The sequence below is a fragment of the Helobdella robusta genome (assembly GCF_000326865.2).
Source record: "Helobdella robusta unplaced genomic scaffold HELROscaffold_43, whole genome shotgun sequence".
NCBI classification, from domain to species: Eukaryota; Metazoa; Annelida; class Clitellata; order Rhynchobdellida; family Glossiphoniidae; genus Helobdella; species Helobdella robusta.
In genome coordinates, this window is record NW_008705028.1 from 732,609 (window position 1) to 760,164 (window position 27,556).

General features: G+C 32.0%; 3 protein-coding genes across 3 annotated transcripts; 2 read left to right on the top strand and 1 right to left on the bottom strand.

Annotated features, from left to right (window-relative positions):
- Positions 1–710: 710 nt before the first annotated feature.
- Positions 711–9,508, bottom strand: HELRODRAFT_185883 (hypothetical protein). The gene is made up of 9 exons (XM_009025734.1): positions 9,426–9,508; positions 7,103–7,172; positions 6,879–6,973; positions 6,593–6,706; positions 3,226–3,316; positions 2,839–2,987; positions 2,066–2,243; positions 1,844–1,956; positions 711–1,658 (listed from the first exon to the last, which is right to left on the bottom strand). Exons 1-9 carry the CDS (start codon positions 9,435–9,437, stop codon positions 1,533–1,535), a joined length of 948 nt encoding a protein of 315 aa, XP_009023982.1. The 5' UTR covers positions 9,438–9,508; the 3' UTR covers positions 711–1,532.
- A 4,165-nt stretch (positions 9,509–13,673) lies between these two features.
- Positions 13,674–18,522, top strand: HELRODRAFT_114057 (hypothetical protein). The gene is made up of 9 exons (XM_009025735.1): positions 13,674–14,229; positions 14,565–14,807; positions 14,870–15,010; positions 15,084–15,293; positions 15,359–15,541; positions 16,633–16,752; positions 16,981–17,106; positions 17,795–17,893; positions 18,090–18,522. Exons 1-9 carry the CDS (start codon positions 13,741–13,743, stop codon positions 18,144–18,146), a joined length of 1,668 nt encoding a protein of 555 aa, XP_009023983.1. The 5' UTR covers positions 13,674–13,740; the 3' UTR covers positions 18,147–18,522.
- A 2,219-nt stretch (positions 18,523–20,741) lies between these two features.
- On the top strand, positions 20,742–23,774 carry HELRODRAFT_177566 (hypothetical protein; the record flags this gene model as incomplete). Its single annotated transcript, XM_009025736.1, has 5 exons — positions 20,742–20,871; positions 22,132–22,315; positions 22,799–23,109; positions 23,456–23,581; positions 23,704–23,774. The coding sequence occupies 5 exons, from the start codon at positions 20,742–20,744 to the stop codon at positions 23,772–23,774; spliced, it is 822 nt and encodes a 273-aa protein (XP_009023984.1).
- Between the last annotated feature and the right edge of the window lie 3,782 nt (positions 23,775–27,556).

Genomic DNA, 27,556 nt, shown 5'->3' on the forward strand with positions numbered 1-27,556 from the left:
GAACACCTTTTCAAGTTTTTGATCATTTAAATTATGTGGCTGATTTCTTACACCGTACATTCCGTTCTTACCAACATCAATTAAACGTTTTATTTTTATTGCATCCTCAAAAAACACCATCTTACCCCTTCACTCGTCTATTCAAATTTAAATTTCCCCGGGACACTTTATTCCGCATTAGGATTTCGACATATTTAGACCTCTTTCAATATTGAGATTTTATTGGTTCTTGTTCGTTTGACTCAACTTAAAATTATTACCGAGTAAAATATTCAACTTCAAAAAAACATTTCACGTTATTTATGTTACAAAATGTCTGAATACTGGTCAATGCTGAGGTCATATCGTGTTAACCAGCATTCAAGGGGAGAGGGAAGGGTGTCAGATCAGATGAGACTCAATAGTGCACCTCGAGTTCTGCGCACTGAAGCCAAAAACATCGATGTGGTTACTAGAGTTTGAGACTGGATGACCAAGAACAACAATGTCAAAAGAAGTTCAATAGATCACGAGTATACAGTCAGACTTCCCTATAACGGACTTCTATAAAATGGAAATCTCTATATAACGAATTTTTTCATGTTCCCTGAAGTTCTACACAATAAATTGTTTCTGTAGAACGAAAACAATTTCTCTACAACAAACAAAATGTACAAAAGTTAAAAAATATATCAGACCATTTAAAAAATACTATTGTTGGACATAATAAAATTAAAGTTTTATATTTGCAATACTGTTTTACTATATTAAAAAATTGCTTCTTGTTATATACATATAATGTAAGTACATACATATAATGTTGCTGTTTATATTTTTGATATTAGACTATGCATTATCACTTTTGTTACAAAAATAAATGACTAAGATGTTTTTCATAAATATATAGCAATTTTATAGCATACACTTTTTAAGCAATATAGATTTTTTTCCCAAACAAATTCTAGAAAACAAAATTTTTATATAGCGAATATATTTCGTGGAACCATCTAGTTCGACGTACGGAGGTCCGACTGTACATTCAATTTCGATGAGAGCATTTTTAAGAAAAACTTTTAATAAGCGCTATATAAATATTATATATATTTTTAGTGCATCATGTTTACATCTGTTTAATCTACTTTGATATTTTATCTTCTTTTAAATATTCATAACATCTTCATGTTTGTATCACTAGGCACACCACTGTATTTGGCGAAATCCTTCAAATTAACATTTTCAAATTTTTCATAAGATGCATGGAATCGTTAAAAATTTCATATAATTTTTGCCTGATCACTAAACTTCTATTACATTGAACAAAAAAATTTTAAACAAAAAATAGATAAAAACATAAAAAGCCGAAAAAAATGAACAACGTAACCAAAATCTAATTCAAAAAGCTGAACAAGCTATAACTTCGTATGACGACGGAAGTTACTATTGAGAGATACATATATATAGCCACAAAAAGCGGAAAGTAATAATCATCAGATCTATAAGTGTCAAATTAACAAGTTGAATATTGAATAATTTTGAAGTATTTAAAGCTCTATTTAATTATTGCCAAGTATGGCCAACAGCAATCTTTTGTAATCCCCACCGCAGTCGCCGCTGATTGCTTCGGCTAGAGGCTTCCCGTAGTGCTCTTTGTAGGTTCTTGCCACGTGCTTCAGATCGAACTGGTGGTTAGTAGGTTATAACATATTAACATTTTGATAAGATTTATTTAAATCTGAACAAATAAATACCAACTAAAAATATAAATGTAAACAACTTATGAATGAAATTTGTTGTAATTATTTATTGAAACAAACTCATTATGGAAATGAAGTTTGTTAAAAAGAAGCACTCGAATTCAACTTACTTCAGATCTCGTCACTATGACGCGTATGAGGGAGTTGTCGTCCGTGCCAGCTCCCGCCATGCTTTTGAACAATCTCTCAGCAAAGTACAAGTTGGAGTCCCATATGTAAGTTACTGTATAATTATATTATTACCAATGAGTTGCTATACAAAATAATGCTCATCTCTATGTAATAATTTAATAATAAAAATAAGCTTATCTTGAATACAATTCATAAACAACCTAGTGCACAGAATCCAGTTTCAAGTGTTCCAGTCATTTCACTTTTGATCGAGTCGATAATGCCCTTCCCACACAGGGCACGATATTTCTCAAAGGTGGCCCGCAGTTGTGGAAAGCTTCTTGTGCAGAGGATGGAATTGAAAACAGACTCATCCGTACCCACTTGTTTTATGCCTGCCTGTTGTAACGTTTCAATTGGTTGTTGTGTTACTTTTTTTGATTAAGATAGCGGTGGATGTGTGTGTCAGTCTTACATGAACCATCAACAGGCCGTTGAAACATCAATTCATCAATTTTGCTACTGGGATTACACTCTTTTTGTGGCAATTCCCATTGAACTCAGCTTTTCAATAGTGATATACTCCATCTTCTTTTAAGTCCACCTACTTTTAAGTACAAATTCTAATCATAAACTTCTTTTTCAAAATCAAATTTTTCAATACTACAAACATTTCGAAACCATGTACCCATTTCGATGCTTATAGTGACTCAACCCTGACCAAATACTTCCCAACATTCCAAGTATTCGAACGTCATCAATTTCAGACGTCAGTCCAAATGTGGTAGACATGGACAGTCATCAAACCACTTTTTAAAAGTAAAAGTTCCTCGCGCACTCTTTTAAAAAAAATCAATCAGCATCCAGCAATTAAAACCTTAGCTTACATTTACATTTCAAATTGTATGCAACTTGGCAACCCTTAACTAATTTATTTTCATGTGTTTAAAGAGAATGTTCATTTGGAATGAGAAGAACAAAAAAAAATATTTACGTCAACGAGAGCTTTTGCGTCAACTTCTGCCTTGTGGTGGTCCACGTTGGGGTTCTCATCACGACCGGCGCAAACTTGGGACACCAACAAGCATTCAAAGTGCCCGCTCGTCTCGCTTTTGATGTCTTTCTCCAAACTCCTCTGAAAATCTGAGCAAAAATTGTGGCATTGTATTTTATGAAATAATGAAAAATAATATAAGCAAAGAGCAACATTAACAAGAAGAATTAACTTTCTTATAATTTCTTCTATAATTTCTTGTGTAATTCTTCTGTAAGTGCAACTCCATTACTATAAATAATTCTGCTTGTTTAACTAAAAATACATATTTGAAACGTTCTGTTTGAGTTACAAAACCGTTCAGTATAATGTAAAAGATGAACGCACGTGATTCATAATGTGCCTTGATAGCCTTGATCTCGTGATTGGGTCTGGGGCACAAAATTTCAATGAGGGCCTCCTCGTCAGTGCCTGCCCCCTGCGTTCATTTCAATCAGTTATCACTTTTATAGAGAAAACATATTAATAATGTCAGAAAATTCAACCAGTTATCACTTTTATAGAGAAAACATTATAATAATGTCAGAAAATTCACAATGAAAAATTGAAATTTTTTTTTGCCTTCATTGAATAAACATTGCACCTTCAGGTGAACTATGCTTATTGACACTGAAGAAACAGCACGGTGTTTAATATACTTCTATATAGCCTACACACACAAACACGCACGCACGCACGCAAACACACACACACACACACACACATATATATATATATATATATTATTATTACGGAAATTTATATGCAACGCTTTTTTATTGTTGAATCTCAAAAGCGCTACTAAATCATAGACAAATAAGACGGACATTCATTGTTCAAATAAATAAGTTTTAAGTTGACTTCTTCGAAATTGTAAATATGATAGGTTAGGGTCACGTAAGTAAGGAGGTAAACCATTCCAAACAACCGGGCCAAGAACTACAAAGTTGCGGGAACCCGTCACCAACTTTGTGGTCGGGATAAAAAATAAATTGCGCTCGGTTAATCGGAAGGAATATTTTGAAAAATGAGATTTGTATGATTCCAATCTATCGATGAGATAGGGAGGTGCTGTATTATTGAAACATTTAAACATCAAAACTGCCAACTTGAAGGAAACACGTTTTTCAACCCTCAACCAGTGCAACCTATTCAAAATAGGGGAAACATGATCGAACCACGAACCACCCAAAACCAGCTTGGCCGCACGATTCTGTATTGACTGAAGCTTTGAAAAAGACCTTTTGGTGACACCATAAAAAAGGCCATTGCCGTAGTCAAGTCTGGAAAAGACGAAAGAGGAAACTAAACTTAGAAGAACAGACGTGTTTAGTGTTTTTTTTGACATTGCGTAATAAACGGAGTTGGTTCGAGCAGACCCTCACTAAATTATTAATATGTAAATCCATCTTTAGGTTTGAGTCAATGATAACTCCAAGACTACGGACAGATGTGGAAAATTCAATGATGTCATTGCCGACACTGATCGATGAAATTTTGACCTTTGACAGCTGCTGCCAAGAACCAACCAGATTCTTCATGAGTAAAGCATGAGGTTTGTGCGGCCCACGTAAACTCAGCTAAGCGCCGTCCCGCTTTGATATAAGATTTACATTATTACCTCGGCGTTGGTAAACAAGAGGAGGCATGAAGAAACGAGATTTTGTTTTCCGTAACCTACCTCAGACTTCTTATAACAGAGTTTAACAAAATCGATCGTTCAAGCGTCGTTGCTAAGTCGTTTAAAAAAATTCACACACGCACACGCACACACAGTAAATAACAACAGAGTAATTATATGAACCAAAAAAGAATGTTTGGATAGATTAAAAGTGTGTTATCAATTTCTTCTGACGAAAATTCGCACACTGCACGGATAACAGTTAATTAAATGAAGCTAATGAGTTAAATAGAGAAGCAGACGCCAGTGTTTTAGTGAACAGCTGCTATATAATTTTAAGTTTAAAACAGAAAGACATAAAATGAATCAATAAACAGTAGCAGCAAAAAATAAAACTATTTTACTTGTTGACAGCAACACTGATGACACCAGCGATGCTACAAACAACAACAACTTCAACATTACCAACATTAATGTCAACAACATCAATCAATAGCGTTCACAGAACTCAAAAAATTAATAACAACATTCTAAAAATAGCAAAAAGTTAGAAAAATTTAAAACTTAATGAAAACAAAAAATGCTACGTTGTAGAAAAACCTTGAGTAGTGCATACGAAGAAGACATTATCTTCAAATAAAATAATTGAGATGTTAAACCCTGTTGACATCATAGAAACAGAAACTCCAAGGATGGCGACACTGTGGACATTTTTCTGTCCCTTTCAAACATTTTTTTTCTATCTAGCGTCTTTCTCAAAATTTTGCTCATCATTAAACCTGTTCAGTTTTTGGTCTCTTCCATCCAACATTTCTGCTGTGTACACGAACCTTTTTTCTTTTTCTTATACAGTCCTTAGCATAACTCCTCCTTTATGTATTGACGTTTTCAGTATACGCCAAAAATATATTATCTTTTATTTTCTAATTTTTTAAAGATACCGTTATAGTCTGACGGTTTCTATTGATTTTTTTCTTTGCCCTTTTTTCTTGATACTTGCAATATCTGCTTTAGACCTTCATTCCAAAAATTTCATTCCTTTGCCATTTTTGTTTTATCTCAACCATTACAACCGTAATTGGTTTCTGGTCACGACAGAGTTTGTAGCAAGCAAATATTAGTTAGTAAGCGTTATAGAGTGACACAATTTTTTTGTATTTTCTTGAGTTTACACTGCATCCGCGTGCCTGGGGTTTGTTTAATAAGGCCCACTCTTGCATGCTTGTCGGTTTCATCCTTCTTGTGTCATAAATATTACAAGTGATCGTAGAACTCAACATTACGTATTTATTAACTTTCATTATATTGTATTGCATAAATGCATTACATTGTACTGTATGGCATGACTTGTATAGCGTCCCTCTTGAAAAAACTCAGAAGCAATAGTTTCGCTGTGGAATGTTGAAGAGATGATTTTTTAAACACTTCGTGAAAACCTTTTGAGTTATGTTGTCAATTCTTTTTTTCAAAGACAACATATATTATGAAATTATTTTATTTGTTATAAGTTTTGTAATTTTTTTGTTAAAGTATGCTTTGAAGATGGCTTGTTTGCCAAAAAGGCGTTTCAAGCCTGAAACTCAACAATGCAACTCGTGAAGGAACAAGAATTAGAGCAAACTGGACGTGTTAGACTTGCTTTGAAAAAATAAGAACACAAATCTGCATATATATATGTATATACACACACACACACACACACACACACACACACACACACACACACATATATATATATATATATATTTATTTATTTGAATATAAAACGTTAAGAACTTTGACCTTTAATTCAATAGAGTAGAGAATATCGAATATCGAAAAGATTTGAATGAAACGTTGATTAAAGTGTTTGTTTTAAATATTTTCAAATTACCATTTAGGACGTTCGTACTTATAAATATATATAAATATATGTATGAATTTTTTTTTATTTTTTTTTACTTTATTATTAATTTATTTATTTATTTGTTTATTTCCTCAACCGTGGACACGACCTACAGTTTATTTTGTTTTCATAATTCAGTTTCAACTAATTGTAATTAATAATAAAAAACCAAAACATCAAAAAAAACCCAGAAAAAGCAATCTACAGACTTTCATTGCAGCTCTCAGCTCCTTGGCAAGGTACAAAGGGAAGGGGTCCATAAGTGCTATGACGGCATCTTCCAAATGACCGCCCAGTTCCGACTTCAAGTCAGCCATCAAATCCTTCATTAAAAATTATCAATTTTTTTGGAATTTTTTCTAACGAAAATTGTTTTAATAAAAAAGGTAAAACTAATTAAATACATGTTTATTTATTTAAAACTTATTAATTTATTGCAAATTCAGGACACAACAATGGCAAGCAGTTTATGCTGAAATGTGCGGTAAAACCAACCCTTCCGAACATAGCTGTGAACTTGCTTTTCAGTTGTTGCCTCTGCTCATTGTTATGACTCACAAGAACCTTTATAATGGCTTCTTCGTTTGTTCCTGAATTTCAATGAAACATTTTTATATGGATTTTTTAAAAATAAAGAATTAAGTCATATTTGTGTGCTTGAAGTTTCAACAAATAATTGTTAAAGAAAGTCTTTTTTTGAAAATGAAAAAAAACAACACCTAATCCTTTCATTGCTTTACGCAATTCATTGCAAGCATTTTCTGCATTGAAACTTTGGTTGGGAACAATCTGGACGATAGTTTAAAACGCAAGTGTAAAACAAATTTATGCAACAAGAATTAGTTCAATGTTTTACAAACATTAAATTTTGATTAATTTAATTTATATACGTATATATATATATATATATATATATATATATATATATATATATATATATAATATATATATGTTGGTAATAGACCATAATTTTTACAATATTCTATAAATTCTACCGAATGTTTGGCGTTAATATGTTTGTAGTTCGTTTTTTCAATTTTTTTCACTAAAGTTTTTTGTATTAAAATTCAAAATAAACTTATTTTCCGAATTCATGCTGCAAATAAGGCCATATTTCGATTCCGAATGAATCATCATCAGTGCATTCTGCTGTTTATATAGGGTAATATTGACTTTGTCAAAATGAATTTAGATGGAGATTGACTATGGAATTATTAGATGGAAATTAGGTATCAGGTTTCTTTATTGGCTGGTCATCTTCTTTGGTCTCCTTTTCTTCATCGATAGCATCATTTTCTTCTTTGTCACTTATTACAATGCTAGTTTTTATTACTTCTTTGTTTTTGTTGTTGGTTAAGCGCCGGGTTGGAAGTGAGGTTGTCATGTTTTGTTGTATATTTATTTTTGGTTTATTGATGTCATGCGTGTAGTTGCTGTTCTGGTATATTACTTTGGTGTTACTGTCGAGGATTGAGTGTGTTGAGTCCAAATGAGAATTGATAGCACCACTCTGTTTATGCACCGTAAGCCATCTAGTCAAAAAACTTTAGTGAGAAAAATTGAAAAAACGAACTACAAACATTTTAACGCCAAACATTCGGTAGAATTTATAGAATATTGTAAAAATATATATATATGATATAGGATTATATACGTATATATATATACATATATAATTAGGATTAAGACTGTCGTAGATACAGTTTTTAAGAAACATCAATGCATTTTCAGCTTTGATCAATTTCTAGTTCAACTTTTCAATATTTCGTATTGTATTTTTACCATCCTTTCCTTCTCATACTTATTTATATAGAAAACTATGTTTTTAACCACTTTTTTATTCATTTTTTCGATAATCCTTAACCATTTTCAATGTAGTATGTAATCAATGTAATAAATATGCTGTATCTTATATTTACTTATATTTGTGCGTTTTGGAGCCAATAAGCTGAAAATGCAGTGATATTTCTTAACAATTATATATTATATATATATATATAATTATTGATGAAAACCACAATATGTTCGGCGTTAGTTAACTTCCAATTTAATTTTTCGATTTTTCTAACGGTTGATCGTAAATCATTTTCAAGTTTCTTTAGTTCAAAACAAAAATTTTATTTATTTTAAGCACGATAGAACAGAAAAGCTTTTTTCGGTATTCCTATACCATCTTCGGTGTTCAAATTGATATGTTGTGCCCAGATGATCAAATATTTTTATACTGTGCCTATTTATTGGTTCCTTGTTTATCCAATTAAATATTGGGGGCTCGAGCCCGAAAGCCCGTACAAGTCGGCGCCAGTGAACACGGATTTTAAGAAAAATATCATAAAAGAAGGGGATGGAGGCGATTACATTTTGAAATCATTCCTCCCGCAAAATTTTGGATCCGCCACTGGCAGGTCACGGAGAATAGACTAACGGGCCGCAGTTTGCACAGCACACGTTTGATCGTAGTAGTATTTTGGCATAACGTAAATTTCAGTTAAACTTTATAGTGATCGATCAAGTTACTTATTTCAAAATATTAATCGATCATTGAATAACGCTAAAGTGAGAAATAAACTTTTGAACATATTTTTTCAATTAACAGAAAACCTTTTGCTAATTTAGTGTAGGTGCATCTAAAAATGCAATCTAAAAATTTTTTTATAATTAATGTTAGTTTTAATATTTTAATGATGTTGAAGCTTGAGCTTTTTGACGAAAGATTATTTTTTGATGTTTTTGAAAGTTTTTGTAATTTTGTTATCAATTATTTAAAAGTTTGAGTACTTTTGAAGCTTTAAAATTTAAATCAAAGAAATGCAGAAGTTTTTTGATCGTGCACAATGTATGTGACATTTAACAATTAAGGATATTACTTTTCTGAATCACTTTATTGGCGAAACTGCAGATCAGCTATGTGCATCTGTGCGAAATATGGGCTCTTTTGTTTACTTTACTCTTTTCATAACTCAAAATTAAATTTATCTAAAATATAAAATAAGACGGTCGACAAAATCAGGTCTTGAAAACCAGTTGAATTTAATTACATACTACACAGCTCATTTCTGTAGATTTGGTTATGTGATCATATTCATTTATTTATTTTATTGTAATATAACAAGAACATTTTCGCATTTCCCTGATTTAATTTAAAAGTTTAATAACTCCGATGTCAAATAGTTCAAAAAGTCCCTTGTGCTATATGAACAAAATAATGAATGAATGAATCGATGAACCTGACTGAATATCGATACACCATCCTTATACTATATATATGCTATACTACATGCTTTTAAAAACAAAAATAATGAAATAAATTTAATCAGCATTTCATTTTAATTGCTTTTGATACTGTATTGACAAATATAATGAACAAATAATAACTAACTGTAGCCATTTTCGACAAGGAATATGATTCACACGAACACCAAACGAAGAATGATTGCGATTAGAAATAGTGAGCTACAGCTGTTGTATTGTTTGCACGCCGAGAGAATTATGGGATTTCTTTTACAGTAGGTATATGGCTGACAGTGCACTCACTTGTTGATGGTTAATAAATTAAGATACAACCGAGCTACATATAAATATTATTTTATAAATGTTTTTAATATATGTTATATATATTTATATATAATATTTATGTAATATATAATTAACTAAATAAACACACACACACACACACACACACACACATATATATATATATATATATATATATAATTAAGTGTACTCATTTATAAATTGCCAACATGCAAGTAGCATCACATATTGTGTACAGTAACTTCAGATAGTAAGTTATATTACATTGGAAATAATGAACAGCAGAGCCCGGAGATGTTTCACACAACATCAATATTTTTTTGTACATATTGTAACTATAGCATGCAGATGCATGTTGCCAATGTATGTTTATATAGATATAAATAAGCACATGTATAGTATAAGTATAAATTATATAGTATTTATAACTATAAATTAATATTATTACGTACTAAATTATTTTATGACATTATTATGTCAGCTTAACCGATTTAATATTTGACAGCGATTTTTTAATTTGAAAACAATTTCGAGGAGAGGTTAGTTGAAGGGGACTCTCCACATTTTGAGATAGAGGTCTATCATTAGTTTGAGTTAATTGCTCATTGGTTCTGCTGACTCACCTGGTTGTTCACCTGTTCTCCATGGGGTCATGTTGTCCGTAGTATCGTCCATTCGTCTGACTGTTGAGGGACCTTTATGAGGAACATTTTTGCGAAGAAGCAGATTCATCCAAGATTATGTTGAGTTAGTTATCAAGGACAATCCCTCTTTAACACTAATTCTATTGATGTAGATCGTGATCTTTGCGTTATTAAAATTAAAAAAAAATTAAGTTATAAAAGAAAGAGAAAATGGCATAGCTTTAGACTTTCAAGAAGTTACTGTTATGGTTGACAATTATTACCTCAAGATTTATATATGATAAAAAACAATTCATTACTTCAATACTGGTCGATCAGATGAGCTTCAATGAAACCTTTTTTATGAAATGACTTCAAGTATAAATTCAATTGTTGTTTAAAATATTGTGAGGACTATTGATTTCAATTCTGGCTAAAACTTATTCAATACTGTCACATGCAAGATAACAATAAAGTGGCAGTTGGCACCTCCTTCTGGAACGCATCTGAGGTCTTATGATCTGAATCTGCTGCTAGTCCCAGTTTAGTCATATGGGGTCTCGTAACATCGCCGTCTTGGGACCGTCTGTTTGGAACAATTTGCCTGCCTTTCTAAGTGATCCGGAGTTGAACCTGCCTGGTTTTAAAAGAAAACTAAAAACTTACTTATTTTCGTCGTAATTCATTGAACTTACTTGTTTTAGTTATGATGGAGTGATTTATTTTGTTTATTGTGCCATATTAGATTAAGGAAATAATGAAGACTGTGCTTTTTTTTCTTATAATTTTTTCGTTGAAATGCACTGATAATCCTATATTTTTGTTGATTATGTCATGATATTTTTTTGATAGCGCTTTTGAGATCCTCTGAATTAGCGCTTTATTAAATTTTTCATTAATAATAATAATAATAATAAGGAAGTATGGAGATTTTATCATAATTTTTATGCTATTTTTATTCATGGGAGTTTTTTTATTTTTTGTTTTTTGATAAATTTATTTTAATTTTCTATTTTCGGTTTTAATAAAATGTTAAATATTTTTAAAACTTTTTAACTAAAACGAACTTAGCGAGAACTACATAATGTACAAATTAGAAAAATCGATCGAACTATTTTTATATAGCCGTGTACAAAGGAATTAAACCGGATAAAACCGTCTCTTGAAATAAGAGCATTTCTTAAAATAATCCGTCAATTGTTTCTTTAATACCGAGCACTGATTGATTTGCTTTGGTAAACTGTAGTCACATTAAGTTTGATAATAATAATGATACCTTCATTTTGAAGACTAATTTTGTTGATTAAATATGATTTGTATGTGAAAATTAAAAAATAATATATAACTCAAAACATCCCATGTTTCATAAAAATTAAATGTTATTACATTGATCTTATCAAATACTTCATATTTTATAATTTTCATGTTTGCCATTTATTTTTTAAGATTTCAAATCATTCATTATGGGCTTTTAATAAAGTTTGTTCATTTTGTTTTTTCGGTTTTACGCGGCATGAATTTTTTCGTGCATATAAAACATTTTAGAGACGCTATAAATAAGCATTTTATTGATTTGTGGTGGATGTGGGTATGGGAATTGTAAAATGGGAATTCAATCGGGAAACGTGGGATACCATCGGGAGGGGAAATAGATTTTATTTTGTAAAAAATGCTTAAGGGAAACTAAAAAGTTTTTTTTTGCCAAGTGAAAAATTATCAAGAAATTTAATTAACAAATTTATGTTTAAAATTACGCACTTCGTCAAAATGTAAACACGTTGCGACTTATTGAATAGATTACACTAATTGTTAGCTTCATATATCATTAACCGACGTTCAACATTTTTATGACAAAACAAACGATAGAATGCAACTTTTTAGATATACCTAAACCCAGAAGACACAATTTGCAGCAAAAAAATATCTAAATATCTTAGCATAAATGTTGACAATGACAAACATTTTGTAACAGTTCGAAATGAAGATTGCGATATATTTTTCTTCATGGAGCAACCTACCGATCTTTTTGCTTATTCAATTTTCAGCGATACAGGTGACGGGTGACCATTACGAACTGAAATAAAAATTTTATGTCGTACGAAAACGCTCTCAATTATACAACAATTTGTTATTATTAATGTACGGAAGAAACACGGCATGGTTGAGAATAACATATCTGGGATGCGAGAGATGGAAAATTGCCTCAAAACCGCGTAGTGCCTAAATGAAGAGAAATAAAAATTGTTAACGGGAATGGGAGTTATAATGAAACGGCTATTCCCTCCGTTTAGTTATCCTTTTTGGAATCTTTTCAACTGTTTTTTTTAAATATATCAACCAACCAACCAACCAATTCATCCATCCGTCCGTCCGTCCGTCCGTCCGTCCGTCCGTCCGTCCGTCCGTCCGTCCGTCCGTCCATCCATCCATCCATCCATCCATCCATCCATCCATCTATTTCAATTTTAAACTTAAGTTCAGTTTTTTATGCAAACACAACAAATTAAGAATCGGGCTATTTGATTTTCTTGGCTTTTTGGCTTACTTACAAAATTGAATGGGTTTTAACAAATAACTAATACAAAATATTTACTAGACTAAATATTTTTAAAACATTTTAATTTAATTAAATTGTGTAATTAAAAATTATTTTTTTCGTTTGGAAAAAATTGTTTTTGGTTGCTTACTAAAACCATAGGTTGGCTTACTATGATTGATTTAGGGTCACACTTTTTTGCATATTTGATTTCGTTAAACTTTATTTTATTTTGTTGTAAAATAAAATTTTATTTATAGCTTAATAAAAAATTAATATGGCTGTTTGTTTTGAAAACTTGGTGGCTTACCGATCGCTTAATGAAGCCATAAGTTGGCTTCCACTGTTCCTCTAAGCCACTGTGTTTTCATAACCAAAAGTAATATTTTTATTTAAATTTACAAAAATAATTTTATATTATTTAATTTATAATGTTTTAAACATATTAAGTAAAATAAAAATTACGTATTAGTTGCTTGTTAAAACCCATGCAATTTTGTAAGTAAGCCAATAAGCCAAGACAGCCAAATAGCCCGACCCACAATTAAAACAATACTCAAATGCTTAAAATATTTTGCCATTTTAGCGATATTGCGCGATTGCTACGATGAAGTTCTATTTATTCTCTGAGGATGCTTCCTAGCTGGCCTCCAGCAATAATAATATGGATGATATGGAACTTGGCATGAATCATGCTTTACTTGAACACGTGCTATCTTTAACAAAATGCAGCTCTATCAATGAAATAAATTCTTTTTTGTTATGGGGTCCAGCTGGTTGTGGCAAATCACGTTTGGTTGAAATGTTGGCGGATGCATTAAAAGCGGATTTAGTAAAGTTTGAAATGAATAAAGTTAGTTCGCTGGCTGAATTCAAGCAAAAAATTGCATCAATCCTTGTTAATGTCAGGAACAATGACAATAATAAAAATAATCATCATAATAAAAATATAAGTGTTAATTTGCTAGAAAAACCAGTTAAATTACTTTTTTTTGATCAAATTGATTCAATGCCCAGAAAGCACTACAGTCTGTGCCTTTTGAGTTTGATCAAAAGCATATTGAAAATGAAGCAGAGTTACTTTCAATGTAGGGTCCACGTGTTTGCCAGTGCCTTGAATGTTATGAATGTCCACTTGAAGTTCATAAACGAAGTCAGAAATATTTTATTCATTTGTGGTTTAAAAAAATTTCTTATTCATGCCATCAAAATTCAAAATAGAATTATTTTTTTATGTGGATATTTTTAACTTTTTAGTTTATTTTCATTGAACTTTTAATGTAACTTTTAATCCATTGTGATAATATTATTAATTTTACATTTTAATTTTGTCGTGTTGCTTCTTATGTAGAGTACTGCTTGTGACAAGCTGGTTTTGTTAATTTGATTTTATTTGAATTTATTTTATTTTAATGAATATGTGTATAGTATCTTTGTTAATGTTTAAGAGAAAATTTTGATTTTTAAAATGAAACTTTTTTTAAACAGATTTTTGTTGGACTTCCAAACATACACGAAAGAATCAAAATATTTGAAAACCTGTTGAACAAGATACTCAAAATGGAAGATGAGAAATGTGAACTTGTCAGTCATCTACATGAATTAGGAGTGAGGAGTGCGGGATTGAGCTGCGCTGAGATTGAACAACATGTCAACAATTCAGTTGTGGATTTCTTCTGCTGTGGCAACAATGCTGATTCACAAAGCAAAAATGGAGTGCACGAGTTTGATGTAACTTCTCAATTGTTATCATTTTTAGTTCTAGTTGGTCAATGCTTGCTATCTTTTGATAGGTGTCTTCAATTAACATTCTAGAATTCCTGAGAATCATTATGAAAAATATATCAGTGAGTAAACAACAGCAGAAATGTATAGAATTGAATGATACAGAGCTGGTTGGTGGATATGAAGAAGAGAAACAACAACTCATTCAGGTTTCATAAATCAACAAAAGTCAATTTTTTTCAATAAGTGATGATGTTTTAATTTTAAATTTTGAAACCCAAGTCGCTTTGTTGGCCATCATCGCATAAAGATGTCTTCAAGAAGTTTAATTTGACATACGATCGAGGAATTTTATTGCATGGTCCACCGGGTTGTGGCAAGACATCGTTAGTCAGGCTGGTTGCAAGCATGGCCAAGATGAATTTCTTCTCAATTTCATCAGCACAGCTCTACTCGCCATACCTAGGAGATTCAGAGAAGGCAATCAGCGAAGTACTTTCAGCAACATCATTTTCATGTTCAGAAACATTTAAAGTTATTTTTATTCGAACTGAAAGGTGTTCCTACAAGCTTTGTCGTCCTCCCCTTCTATCATATTCATGGATGAGATCGATTCGATGGTTGGTTGCAGGCAGGCTGGGGGCAGAGGGTCGGTCCAGGAGAGGGTTCTGACGTCACTGCTGACCCACATGGATGGCATTGGCTTCAAGGCCACCCTCCTGAAGGATTGCTTTTCTTCTGTGAGCATTTTTGTCTTGAAAAATATTTTTTAGTTGACTGTTGTTTTCTTGTGCCATTGAAATTTTGATAGGTTGGACATCCTGTTGAGATGCTAATTAATTATAATCTAACAAAATAATTCACGTAAAGTATTTTTCTAATAATTTTGTTTGTGTTATTTTAATGCTATTAAACCCATGCTATTAAACGATAATAATAATAATATATTTGGAAAGATAAAAATTAATTCAATAAAAGAAATTAATAATATGTTGTGATGCACTTCTGTGCAAGAGGTCAAATTACCTTTTAGATTTTGTGCGTTTTCTGAATTGTTTGAATTATTAAAAAAATTTCATTAAACTTGTCGTTAAATCTGTAAAAACTATTTGTCCAGCATCACCACTATGCGTTGTCCACAATCTTTCTAATGTGTAACAAATTGTCCAAAAAGTTCATTCTAAATTGGGCGGCGGGATGGTGCAATGGTTAAGGTGCCTGGCATTGTTGATGCAATGTCTGGTTTTGAATGCAAAGAGATCCCCGCCTATCACGTGCGAAAGTGGATGATGCGTTGATTCCAGTGTATTCACACACACTGTGTTTGTTTTAATAACCTCTGAGAAATGTCTGAGGAAAAATAATAATAATAATAATAAAATGCGTTTTGATTGGCTGAGAAAATGATAGGAAGAGATTTTCCATGTCAGTTCATTCTGCTGTCCCTCTTGATCTTACTTGTCTGTCGTGCTTGTTGCAATGCAGGCTCTCCACACGGGCAACAGGTGAGTTGGTTCTTCTCTGCCTTCCACGTCCTCTTATTCTTCAAAAACTTCAACCAGGCCCGTCATCCTGTTGCTTCCAATTAAGTTTCTTCAGTGTAGCATTACATGTCTAAAATATTCTCACTTGTTCCGGAAATATCTTTAACTTCTTCGTTTTGTTTGATTGTGATTAATTTCATCTTTTGAATTTTCAATGATTTTTGAGGCATTTTTATCGGCCGAACAAACAAGCCTTCCTTTTCATTGGGCTGCATTCAAATTAATATCCATGTGAAAGTGGGGACTATTTTTATAATCATTGTTAGAATTTTAACTTAATTTTGAAGGAATCTTCGGAAGAGGGCAGAGTTGTTGTCGTTGGGACCACAAACAGGTTGGATTTGCTGGATGCGGCACTTTTGAGAAGATTTGACCGCCTGATTCATATCGAACCTCCATCACTTCAAGCTAGTTTGATTTTTGATAACTTTTTGTCTTATGTTGCTATAAGTATTTTGTTAGGGCTACATTTTTTACGTATCCTTGTTATGCTTAATTCTTAAATTAGTGTCAATATAATGAGCAGAATGGAGTTAATATGAGTATAAAGAGAAGGAAGAAAAAATTGAATGAAAGTGAGTTGAATATGCCTTCATTTCAACTTATTTAAAATATTTCATCTTTTTGTTAATCAGATGAGGATTGACATCTTAAAGTTATACACAAAGCATCTGCCCGGATCTGCCACTCTCAACTTCCACGAAATTGCCCAACGAGCCAACAACTTCACAGGAGCAGACCTTGAAAATCTTTGCAAGCAGGTTTCTTTCTACTTTATTTGTTGCTTATCTTACCGTTGGTTTAGTGTATTTGCATTTGATGCATTCCACAGTTCACAGTTGTGAGGTCGTGGCCGCCAATCCAAAAACTTATTTAAAACCTACTGAGCTGAAGTCACGTGCAATGTTACAAAAATCATTAGCTATATCGATAAATTAGGTACATATAATGAGAATGTAAAATCAAATCGCCAGTTGCAGATTTGACTGGGGGAGGGGCTAAGATTTTGAGAAATAAGGGAACATTTTCCGAAAAAGTTGAGGACCAGGGGAGAAAAATTTTAAACGAAAAAATTGATGACCGGAGGTGATTTTCCAAAAAAGTTGACGATGGCGGTGGGGATTTTCAAAAAAAAGTTCGATGACCGGAGAGGAATTTTGCATTTTTCTGTACTCACGGAGGAAGCCAACTTTGCCACTGAAGGGCTTATAATGTCAATTTTCCCTTCTTCGAAAACACTACTTTTCACGTTAAACCAACGACTTTTACCATCATTCAACACAAATAACGCTCACAACGGGGCACCAGTACTTCTACCGGGCCCCTAGATCCGTCATTGCAAACAACATATGATAAGAGTTGTCACGCTTTTGAACCTGGCCACCACCGATCAACGATCACACCAAGCATGCATTCTTTCAATGTTAATAAAAATTTTAAATTTTCTAGGTGGCCATGAAAGTCTTGAACGAGTGTGGCGATGCTGACTCTCTTCATGTTGACGACAGTCATTTTTTTTCAGTACTTCACTTCATGAAGCCGACCATAGTTTAGCGATTTCTTTTGACTCGTACATATTTTTTACAAATTTATTTGATTAAATAATTAAAAATTTAAGGAGGTTTATGTTTTTTTTATCTAATTAAACACATTTTTAAGTTATATTTGTTTGGTACAAATCAATTTTACAATTTAAATATATGTACGTAAATAAAAGATCGGGCATTGCATAAACATTTGTTAGGATCCAGGCTCGAATAAACGTGAAATGAGCACCCTTGAGTACTTCATCCCAATGTGATATAACCGAAAAAAAATCATTTTTGTTAATTTGATGCTTTCAACATGATTGGATCCTTCTGCAAGTGCTTTTTAAGCAGCGAAAACTAAAATAAAACCGTTACAAAATAACGATTCGCAAGTCAACGTACTTGAAGTTAATTTAAGGCTCTTCTTGACTCGGAAAATGGTTTTTTCCACTAACATTCGGCTTTGGTACAACAAAAAGAGGTTGTCGCTCTAGGCATATATGTTTATCTGGCCCTGACGACACCAGTGCTTGAATAAAGGATGGGTTCACGTGAATTTTTCATATCTAAACTCTGTGGAATGCCTTACCTTGTTTTTTGTATCAACAACATTTTTCTCTAAACCTGTTTAAAGAAAAAACTCTAAAAGCACTTGTTCTCAATTTAATACATTTTTAACACGAGAATAATATTTTGTTACAATAGTTTACAAGTCTACAACACCAAACATTTAAACAGAAAAATTGTAATTATTATTGAAATGAAACTCATAATTTACCATACGTTTGGACGAGCTGACATTTATATCATATGCATACTCATTCGATCGTTAAGCACTATGCCCATATATATATATATATATATATCTTCGATAAAATTGGACTCTTGGTCTGTTTGAGATTCGTTTATATCTTTACGAATACGTTAATAGTGGGCATTGAGTCAGAACTGAGAATTGGAAGTTTTGTTACTGATGTATATGTACGTACATACAAGTAACAAAAATCATTAAAAATGTTGATTGACCCAGCAGTAGCGGATCTAGGGTGGCCGCTGAGGGACCTTGAGAAAATTTGGAAAAAAAAAACTTGGCCCCCCGTCAAAATGACCCAGTGTAACTGGAACAAGCGACTTTATCACAGTTGCTTCAGGTAAAACGTCCCACCGGTATAAGACAGTTCCGTCAAAAGTTCTTTGTTTTGAGTTTTGCGATACACGATCGAACGAATAATTACGGGCACAAATTCTACCACGTTAGTAAGGTGACAAAATGTGTTGCATCGGATATTATCGAGAATTAGAAAATGTTGATCGTGTTGACGTTATTTCCTGCTAATCCACATTCAACAAAAAAGACCCTTTTAATCCTGACGACAAAAAACCGCCCCCTTCATTCAGACTCTCTGCTTCCATGCGAAATACTCTGAACAAATCATCAACGAAACTTCGTGACTTTTTTATTCAAAATTAATCAACGGCCAAATGATGTTCATCAGTTGACTGCATGAGAAGAAGATGGTGTTTGGGATTGTACGTTGGTGATATAAATTGAAAGCGTTTTTGAGAAACTTAATTGATGAAGCGCTGTATAAATATTGCATTAACCTAATAATAATAATATAGTGATGTATATTATATAAACATTATATTTTTATACTACCAGTACCTTAGCATGTTTTTTCCATGTACAAATTTGTATATCGCAATAAAAATTGATCGTTTTTTAAGAACTTTTTTAATTAATACCATCATTACATCATTTATATACATATATATATATATATATATATATATTTATATAAATAAATATATATGTATATAACGTGTGTGTATTTGCTACAAGCTTGTGAGCAAGGTTTCGATTTTTAACACACGCATTAACAGATGACTCTCGCACGCCTTCCGATAGATGGGATGAACGATACGAGACCGTGACTAATTACTTACTACGTGTGCCTGTGCGTACGTGCATCTATTTTATTCATCTGCCTTTGCACTGCGTCATTATTTTCCTCCAATGTTAATTGAAACACTAGATGTAGCGATATAACTTGATACGCTGCTCACTAATGCTTACCTATGTAAAATATTTTAATGAGCTGTATCGGAATGTTGTGTACAAACTACATTAACATATTATAATAGTTATCTTATTAGTAGTACATGTTGAAATGTACACAAGATAATAAAAAACTTTAATGAACATGCTTATAACATTGAGTCTACACTGACTGCCGATCTCATCATGATCATCCATGGGCTTTTATCATCCGATCATTTTTCATCGAGCTATTGTTAATTCAATTATTTGATTTCCCAATTCAATCAACTTGCTATTCAATTTGACGAAAACCTCTTGACCGATGTGGTGTTAATTACGCTTATGGTGCATAATTTATGTTCGCCTGGTTAGATAGCATCTCGCCATCCAGACGAACGCCACTGTGCTTTTACATCGATGCATTGCTCAGAGCTGCCTGCATTCAATTGTTATTTGTTGTTGTTGTTGTTGGTTGCAAGCTGTGCAGCTGTGTGCGTGCACTGCCTCGTTGAGTGCGGTGATGGTGATGGTGAGAATGAGGAGGAGGAGGAGGAGGAAGATGATGAATATCATTATGGAGTTTTAAAATTATGCGCTCGGCATTTTTGTGATTTGGCTACGTTGAAAATAGTTAAATTTATTATTTATTTATTTAATTTATTAAAATATTTTATTTGAATAAATTATTTTATAGTATTTCGAGTGCAATTATTTCGGGATTGATCAATTTTAATATATAAATTTTTTGCAATCGATATGGGTAAGAAATTCATTTGCGTTTCTTTATTAAGAAAATTTTAGATTATTTTTTAAAGAAGCTTTGAAAATGTTTGAATTTTATTTAAAAAAAATTGAAGGAAAGATAAGTTGCGAGGCATGCAACAAAAAATGTAAGGGACAGGCATTGAAACTGCCTACCAACAAATACTTCCATCTCAATTGCTTCACGTGTAAAGGTGGGATCATTTACAGTACCTATTTTAATTTTGTTTGCATTAAGTATTGTTTAAAAATTCCTGGCGTCAGCAATCTATGTGCTGTGCAGTTTCATTCACCAAAATGTTTTCTTTCTCTCTCAAAACTGGCAACATCTTTATTTCCGTTTCCATCACATGTGTAACTATAAATTCATATTTGAGTTTATTGAACTTTTAATTTTCTGAACTAAAATTCTTTATTTCCGTTTTTGTAGAGTAATAAGATACAATGATTTAATTTTATTATTTGGCTTGGTGGACTATGTTGCCAATGTTGAAGAGATTCCTCTTGCAAAAAAATTTTTAATTAATTTTTAATTGGTATAACATTGTTACAAGGTTTTATAGAGTGTTTTCAAATGGTTAAACAAATTTGTATAACTTCATCCAGTTAAAAGTTTGGTCAGAAAACAACGACCTTCACTTTCAAATATCAGTTATCGAGATTGGCGGGCTAATATATTCATTAATTCTTCAACTAATTAATTAATTTTTATATGTATATATATATAGGCGCAACATTAAGAAGATGTTGGGCGTCTTGTTGATAATCAATGGCGGATCTAACATGGGCCGTGGGGGGTCCAGTGCTACAAACCAAATAATGGTCGTCAGTAAAGTGTTGGTCTTCCCGATGAAAATTGAAACGTTTCACAAATTTTTAACTTTTTATCTTTTTTTAGAAATCCCGCTAGGTTGTCAGATATTTTTTGGAAAAATTTTAGCCCCCCCTCGTCAAAGTTGTCTAGACCCACCACTGCTGATAATAATCTGTGTTGGGAGACTTGATGGTTTTTCATGCAAACAAATGTAAAGATTTGTTTGCAGAGCACTTTAAGGCATTTACATTTTCAATGGATGGATAACAAGCATAATAATGCATGGAAACTAAATTCTAAAAATTTTTCGAATTTTTTTCCTAGATCACATGCTGCTGTTGAAATCGCTAATTTAAAAGAATTTTGTTCATTTTGTTTAAAGTGTTATATGCCATTATATAAATACTATTGTGGGGGATGTAATGATGAAAGATCTTTTACGCAAACCTAATCAGCAGTTGTTTTTATTTTATTTCTAAAATGAGCCTTCGAACTCGTGTGTGTGTGCGTGCGTGCGTGCGTGCGTGTGTGTGTGTGTGTGTGTGTGTGTGTATTTTCACCGTATGTTTAATTGTTTAACACAACATGCTTATACCGATAAGTAACAGCCGCAATTTATTACCCATGTTTTGAAATGCAGAATGTAGGAAGGATCTGTCTACGGAGGCTTACTTCATGAGAGAAAACTCCTATTACTGTAGGTTCGACTACATGCGTTTGTTCCTGGCGAAATGTGCCCAGTGTAATGAATATATTGAAGATGATATGATCAAGGTCCTTAACAAGTCTTACCATGCCAGATGCTTCAAATGCTCTCAGTGCAAGTAACTAACTTGGGCTTTTTAACTGTTTTACTTATTTTTTTTTTAATAATTAGTCAATAAAAAGGAAATTAAGTTTGCAATGGACAGAAATTTATGGGCCTTGTTTAAACGATTTAAATTTAGTTTGTGTTAGTTTCAAACAACTGAAGGTTTATCTTTCCTCGCGTGGCAGTGTTTCAAAAATTTCTTTTTTGTGCGCACATCCATCTCCCGTTCCGCGTCATATGCGTCGTCCTCTTGACACATTATTTTTTGATGAGGCATCACTTTGTAATATACATCACTGTAATATCACCTCATTTTGTAATACATTGTCACTTTGTAATATGGTATCACTTTGTAATATGGTATCACTTTGTAATATGGTATCACTTTGTAACAGCCCTTGAATGAAAGTTAATATTTATTTTAAATATTATGAAATAATTGTGCAAGTAAATTTATATACAATATAACAACATTTTCATGAAACTAATTTGCTAGGAAGAACATTGAAGCTGGAGAAAAAATGATTATAAAAAAAGGTGAGAAGGTTTGTCAGAAATGTGAAGCGGAAGAAAGTAGAACCCAACAGATGGGCGAGTTTCAAATGAAAGTTCCTGAAGACTCTGCTACAAATCTCATCAATGGACAAGCTGCAGAAGCTCTGGCCGATAATGTCCACCAGTGCGACCAAAAATTGAAAGTTAATGGAAAGGATGAGATGGACGTTGCGAGGAAGAAATTGGCGGAAGAAATGACCGATGGAAAGTCGGCAGCCATCAACAGTCCTGATTCTGATTACAGCATGGAGCGTCAGTTTTGCATTTAAATCATTTTATTCTAATCATTTCAAATTATTTCAAATCTTTTCATTTCAACAGTTTCATGGAGCGTCAGTTTTGCATTTAAATCATTTTATTCTAATCATTTCAAATTATTTCAAATCTTTTCATTTCAACGGTTTCATGGAGCGTCAGTTTTGCATTTAAATCATTTTATTCTAATCATTTCAAATTATTTCAAATCTTTTCATTTCAACGGTTTATATCGATAATTTCATTTGCCAATTAAATGGATAGTTGTCCAATTGCTTTTGCTTTGACAGCTTGCAAATTAGCTCTCTAATTATTTGTACTTATTTTGTAATTATATTTCCAGTTAAGAATTTGACTGATTATTCAATGGATGAAAACGTGCTGCTGAACAGCGAGCAGTCTGACGTCCACCTCTTCTCGCCCATGTCCCTGACGTCAGGCTACAAATCTGATCTCTCCTACAACCAAGGTATTTACGCTCCTATTTTTGGTACATGCCATGTAGAGTAGCGAATTTAGGGGGGGGGGCTGTGAGCAGGATTGCTGTTAAAAGTTCTACTGACTTTTATGTAAAAAATCGACCAATAAAAGGTCGCCAGCTTAATTTAGGCCACGTTTCCCCAAATCCTGGCTACCTCATCGAAATTTTGTTAAAAATTTAAATAAGTCGAATGTTTGAGAATAAACAAATGTTCACAAAAATAAGGTAAAAAATATATGAAGCCCAAAAAGCAAATTTAAACGCCTCTTCATCGTTTAATTTCCATTGCGTATTTTAGAATAAGGTGTCTCACATTGAGTACATTTTAAGAAAAAAAGTAAACTGAGATTAAATAAACATTTGGCGTTTGGTTGTTAAACTGTGATCACTAATGTGAATGTAAATGAAGATTTTTGCAAGAGCTAAAAATTATGGCACGTTCCTAAAAAAAAATTTTGAAAAAGTATAAATTAATAAAACCCACAACTTATCAAATAATGATTTTTTTTTTATAAAATTTAAAAACGTCGAAAATGTTGCTCACGTTAAAAACCATGAAAGAACGCTCCTTCGTTGGTATTTTTAGGAAGTTGATGTGCATAAACAATTTTTTCAAATGAATGAATTTCGAATTCGTCTTTTATTTCGATAAAAGGAAGGATTAATGAGTTCTACATTATACAGTTCAAATCATTTGATGGTTGTAAACCACAAAAGTGGCCACTGCATGCATGTGTGATTTAGAGCAAAAGATGATAAATAGAAATATACTAAAAATTACCGAAAATCCCCTAGAAATGCACATGTGCAAACATTTTAAACACACACACACACACACACACACATATATATATATATATATATATATATAATAAAATTATATATAAATCTAGACACGCTTGAACACAAACTATTTTTAAAAATATATGTACATGTATATAATTTTAAAAACAAAAATCTTCTGTTAATTTTTTCTAGAGCAAGAAAAAAGCGAAATGAATTTGATGACAGATGAGTATGTGAGTTATTTTCTTCCTTGCATTGTTTCATATGATAACGATCTAACTCTTACATTTTACACTAGAAACAATTTCAAACATTTAAACGGCACGTAGATAAGCTAACAACACCAACAAAATTTAGGTTGGAGCATTATAATTATACAGAATTACTAATAAGACTACTTGTCTAAATCTTTCTCGATTTTTCAGCTAAATAAGTCCAAAATTTTTGATCTTTTTTAAATTGATCCGACCAACGTGTAAACAGAAATTAATAAAATAGCACTAAATTAAAAAATAATTTAAGTCTTCTAATCTGTTTTAAAAAAATACATTTAGGTCAAATATTCAAATTTTTTTTATTTCTTGCGTTGGTACAAATATGCGTACAAAAATAGAGACTCGCCTAAAAAAATGTATATCCAAACTTAGGTGACAATTTGAAAAAAATGGCACAAATCGGAAATCCGGTTTATTTTTTGGTCGTGTTGGATTCAAGTTAGATTTGAAAAAATGGCCGGATTTTGGCCGGAGCCGAACTCCGGTACAGCCTGGGTTAGAACATCTTCTAATTTATGACCAAACAACCAGAGTTGTAAAATATAATTCAAAACTGTAATTTTAATATTGTAAAAATGACTTTGTTCATTTTACATTATAGAAAATATACAAAAACGCGTTCTAGACTTTTCTACTGTTAGCGATCGACGAGATGGTTGTTGGTTGCAGCAAACGCGTATACAAAATGCATAAATCAGTCGCACAGTTATGCTAATAGCTTTTTCACCTTGATCAGCGAGCTTTATCCTATTGCACGTTATTTATGAAGACATGAAGTAGCTTTTGATTGGAGCCAACAATTTTTATTCAATTGAATTTTTAGAAAACTTGTTGGAAAATTCCCGATTTTATTTAATTTCAAGGCTATTTAGCATTCTCAGGTACAATATTTTTTATTTCTTTTTCAAAAATGTAATTTTGTTCAGCGCATTATATTTGTAATTAAAAAACCATGTATATAATATAGCTTGAAGCCAGGCTTCTTTTAGTTGTAGTATTATTTTTATCGTGCGTTTGTAATGAACTTTCGAAATAAACTATCTATTTGGAATGAACTAATAACGTTACAGTACATGCAATGTATACAGGTTAAAATATTAATTGAACGTGTTTTTTGAAATATTTTTATAAACGTTATATTCGCACGCTTCGAGGCATCGTACAGGTGCACCAGTCCTGAGTCCACGTTCTCTAAGAAATCCAAGGTTCCTTTAAACGTTTGATTCAATAGAAAAATTATATGTTGAGTAACCATTTGGTAAATTCAATTAAACACGTTTTAAATTGAAATTTTTCTACGGAAGGAATGCCGTTGTGTTTATCTATATTAACGTGAAAAACAAATTGTACGAACAACTCGTAGGATTCAACAGCGAGTGAACATTCATCGACAAGGAAGTCCTCATCCACGCTGACATTTGGAAAGTATTTGAAGGGTTCGTATTTGGAGAAATCTCAGAACAGCAACAGCAAGAATTACGTCAAGTCTCCCTCCTGCCATCCAACTGCCAGCAAGAACTTCCCCACACATTTTCACCGCGCTGGTTAGAGGCAGTGTTGAAAATCTAAATCAATTAAATTTTATTTTTTAAGATTCTACTTTTTTAAATTTTTATGAAAAAGACTCAATAAATAACATTCAGATGGTTTCAGTTACACGAAGACAAGAAATGATATAAGAATTATATCATTTTTAAGAATTATATATATAATTTTTATGAAAAAGACTCAATAAATAACATTCAGATGGTTTCAGTTACACGAAGACAAGAAATGATATAAGAAAATCTCCGAAAACAAAACGAGGAGGTAGGTGGTCACATGATGTCTTCGCGCGAGTGTTTATAAAACGATTCAGCGATCCAGTGCAGAGTGTGTTGATGTTTATCAGTGTTCTCATTCTCATTATAAAATTAATAACCCTGATATATTTCTTAATATTTTCTAATTTTTCCATTCCATTGTTATTATATTGTGGCAGATGAACGAATACGTCTTAAATTTTGCAATCATATAAACGGTAGTGTCATTTATGAAACAGGTTTTTTTTTCGCGGCAAAATAATATTTCTGCACTTGTGAATTAAACAAAATTGAAGATCACCATGATGTTACGTTACAGATGTGTTTGTCTCTTTTTATCTCGTTCTGTTTCTGTCCATCGTTAATTATTTTAAACATTTTTAATTGCTAGATAAAATATTATCGCTGAAATGATATTTATTTTCTAACCACAATAGAAATAACGATAGCAACATCATTTGATGCAATAACAATATTAAGAGCTGGTCAAACAGGCGGGATCAAAAGATTATTCTTCTATGTGTATAAATTGTTTTATAAATCTAAATTATTATAATGTATTATCAAATGATCAACATAAAACGAATATTATACCTCAACGACATGATATGTTCATTTAGGACTCATGTCTGTTTATGGTGAGCTGCTGTTTGAATGGACTCGCTTAACTGTAGTTATTCTTATTCTTGTCAACTTGTTTATGATAGAATTATCTATGTTTTTAGGTTTAAACCAAATATGTTAAAATTTTTTTGTTGAAAAACGTCAACCTTATTTTTTGCTTGCGATTGGTTACTTAAACTGTTAATTTTTTTTCAACAAAATATTTGTAAAAATATTTTGGTTGTTCTATTGTATTTTTCTTAATTTCAACTTATTTGTTGTTGATTTGATGTTTTATGTCACTTAACAATGCACGTCTCTCTTAAAATTAATTGCTCCAAACTTGTCCAAAGTGGAGTACGAAGACCTTCGAATTTAAACAATATAAACTTGAAACAGACTGTCAATACCATCATTTATTAACCACAATCTCATGCCAGTTTTCCTCCAATACATTACCGTTTTAAACGATACAATGATCTGCCATATTTTTTGAA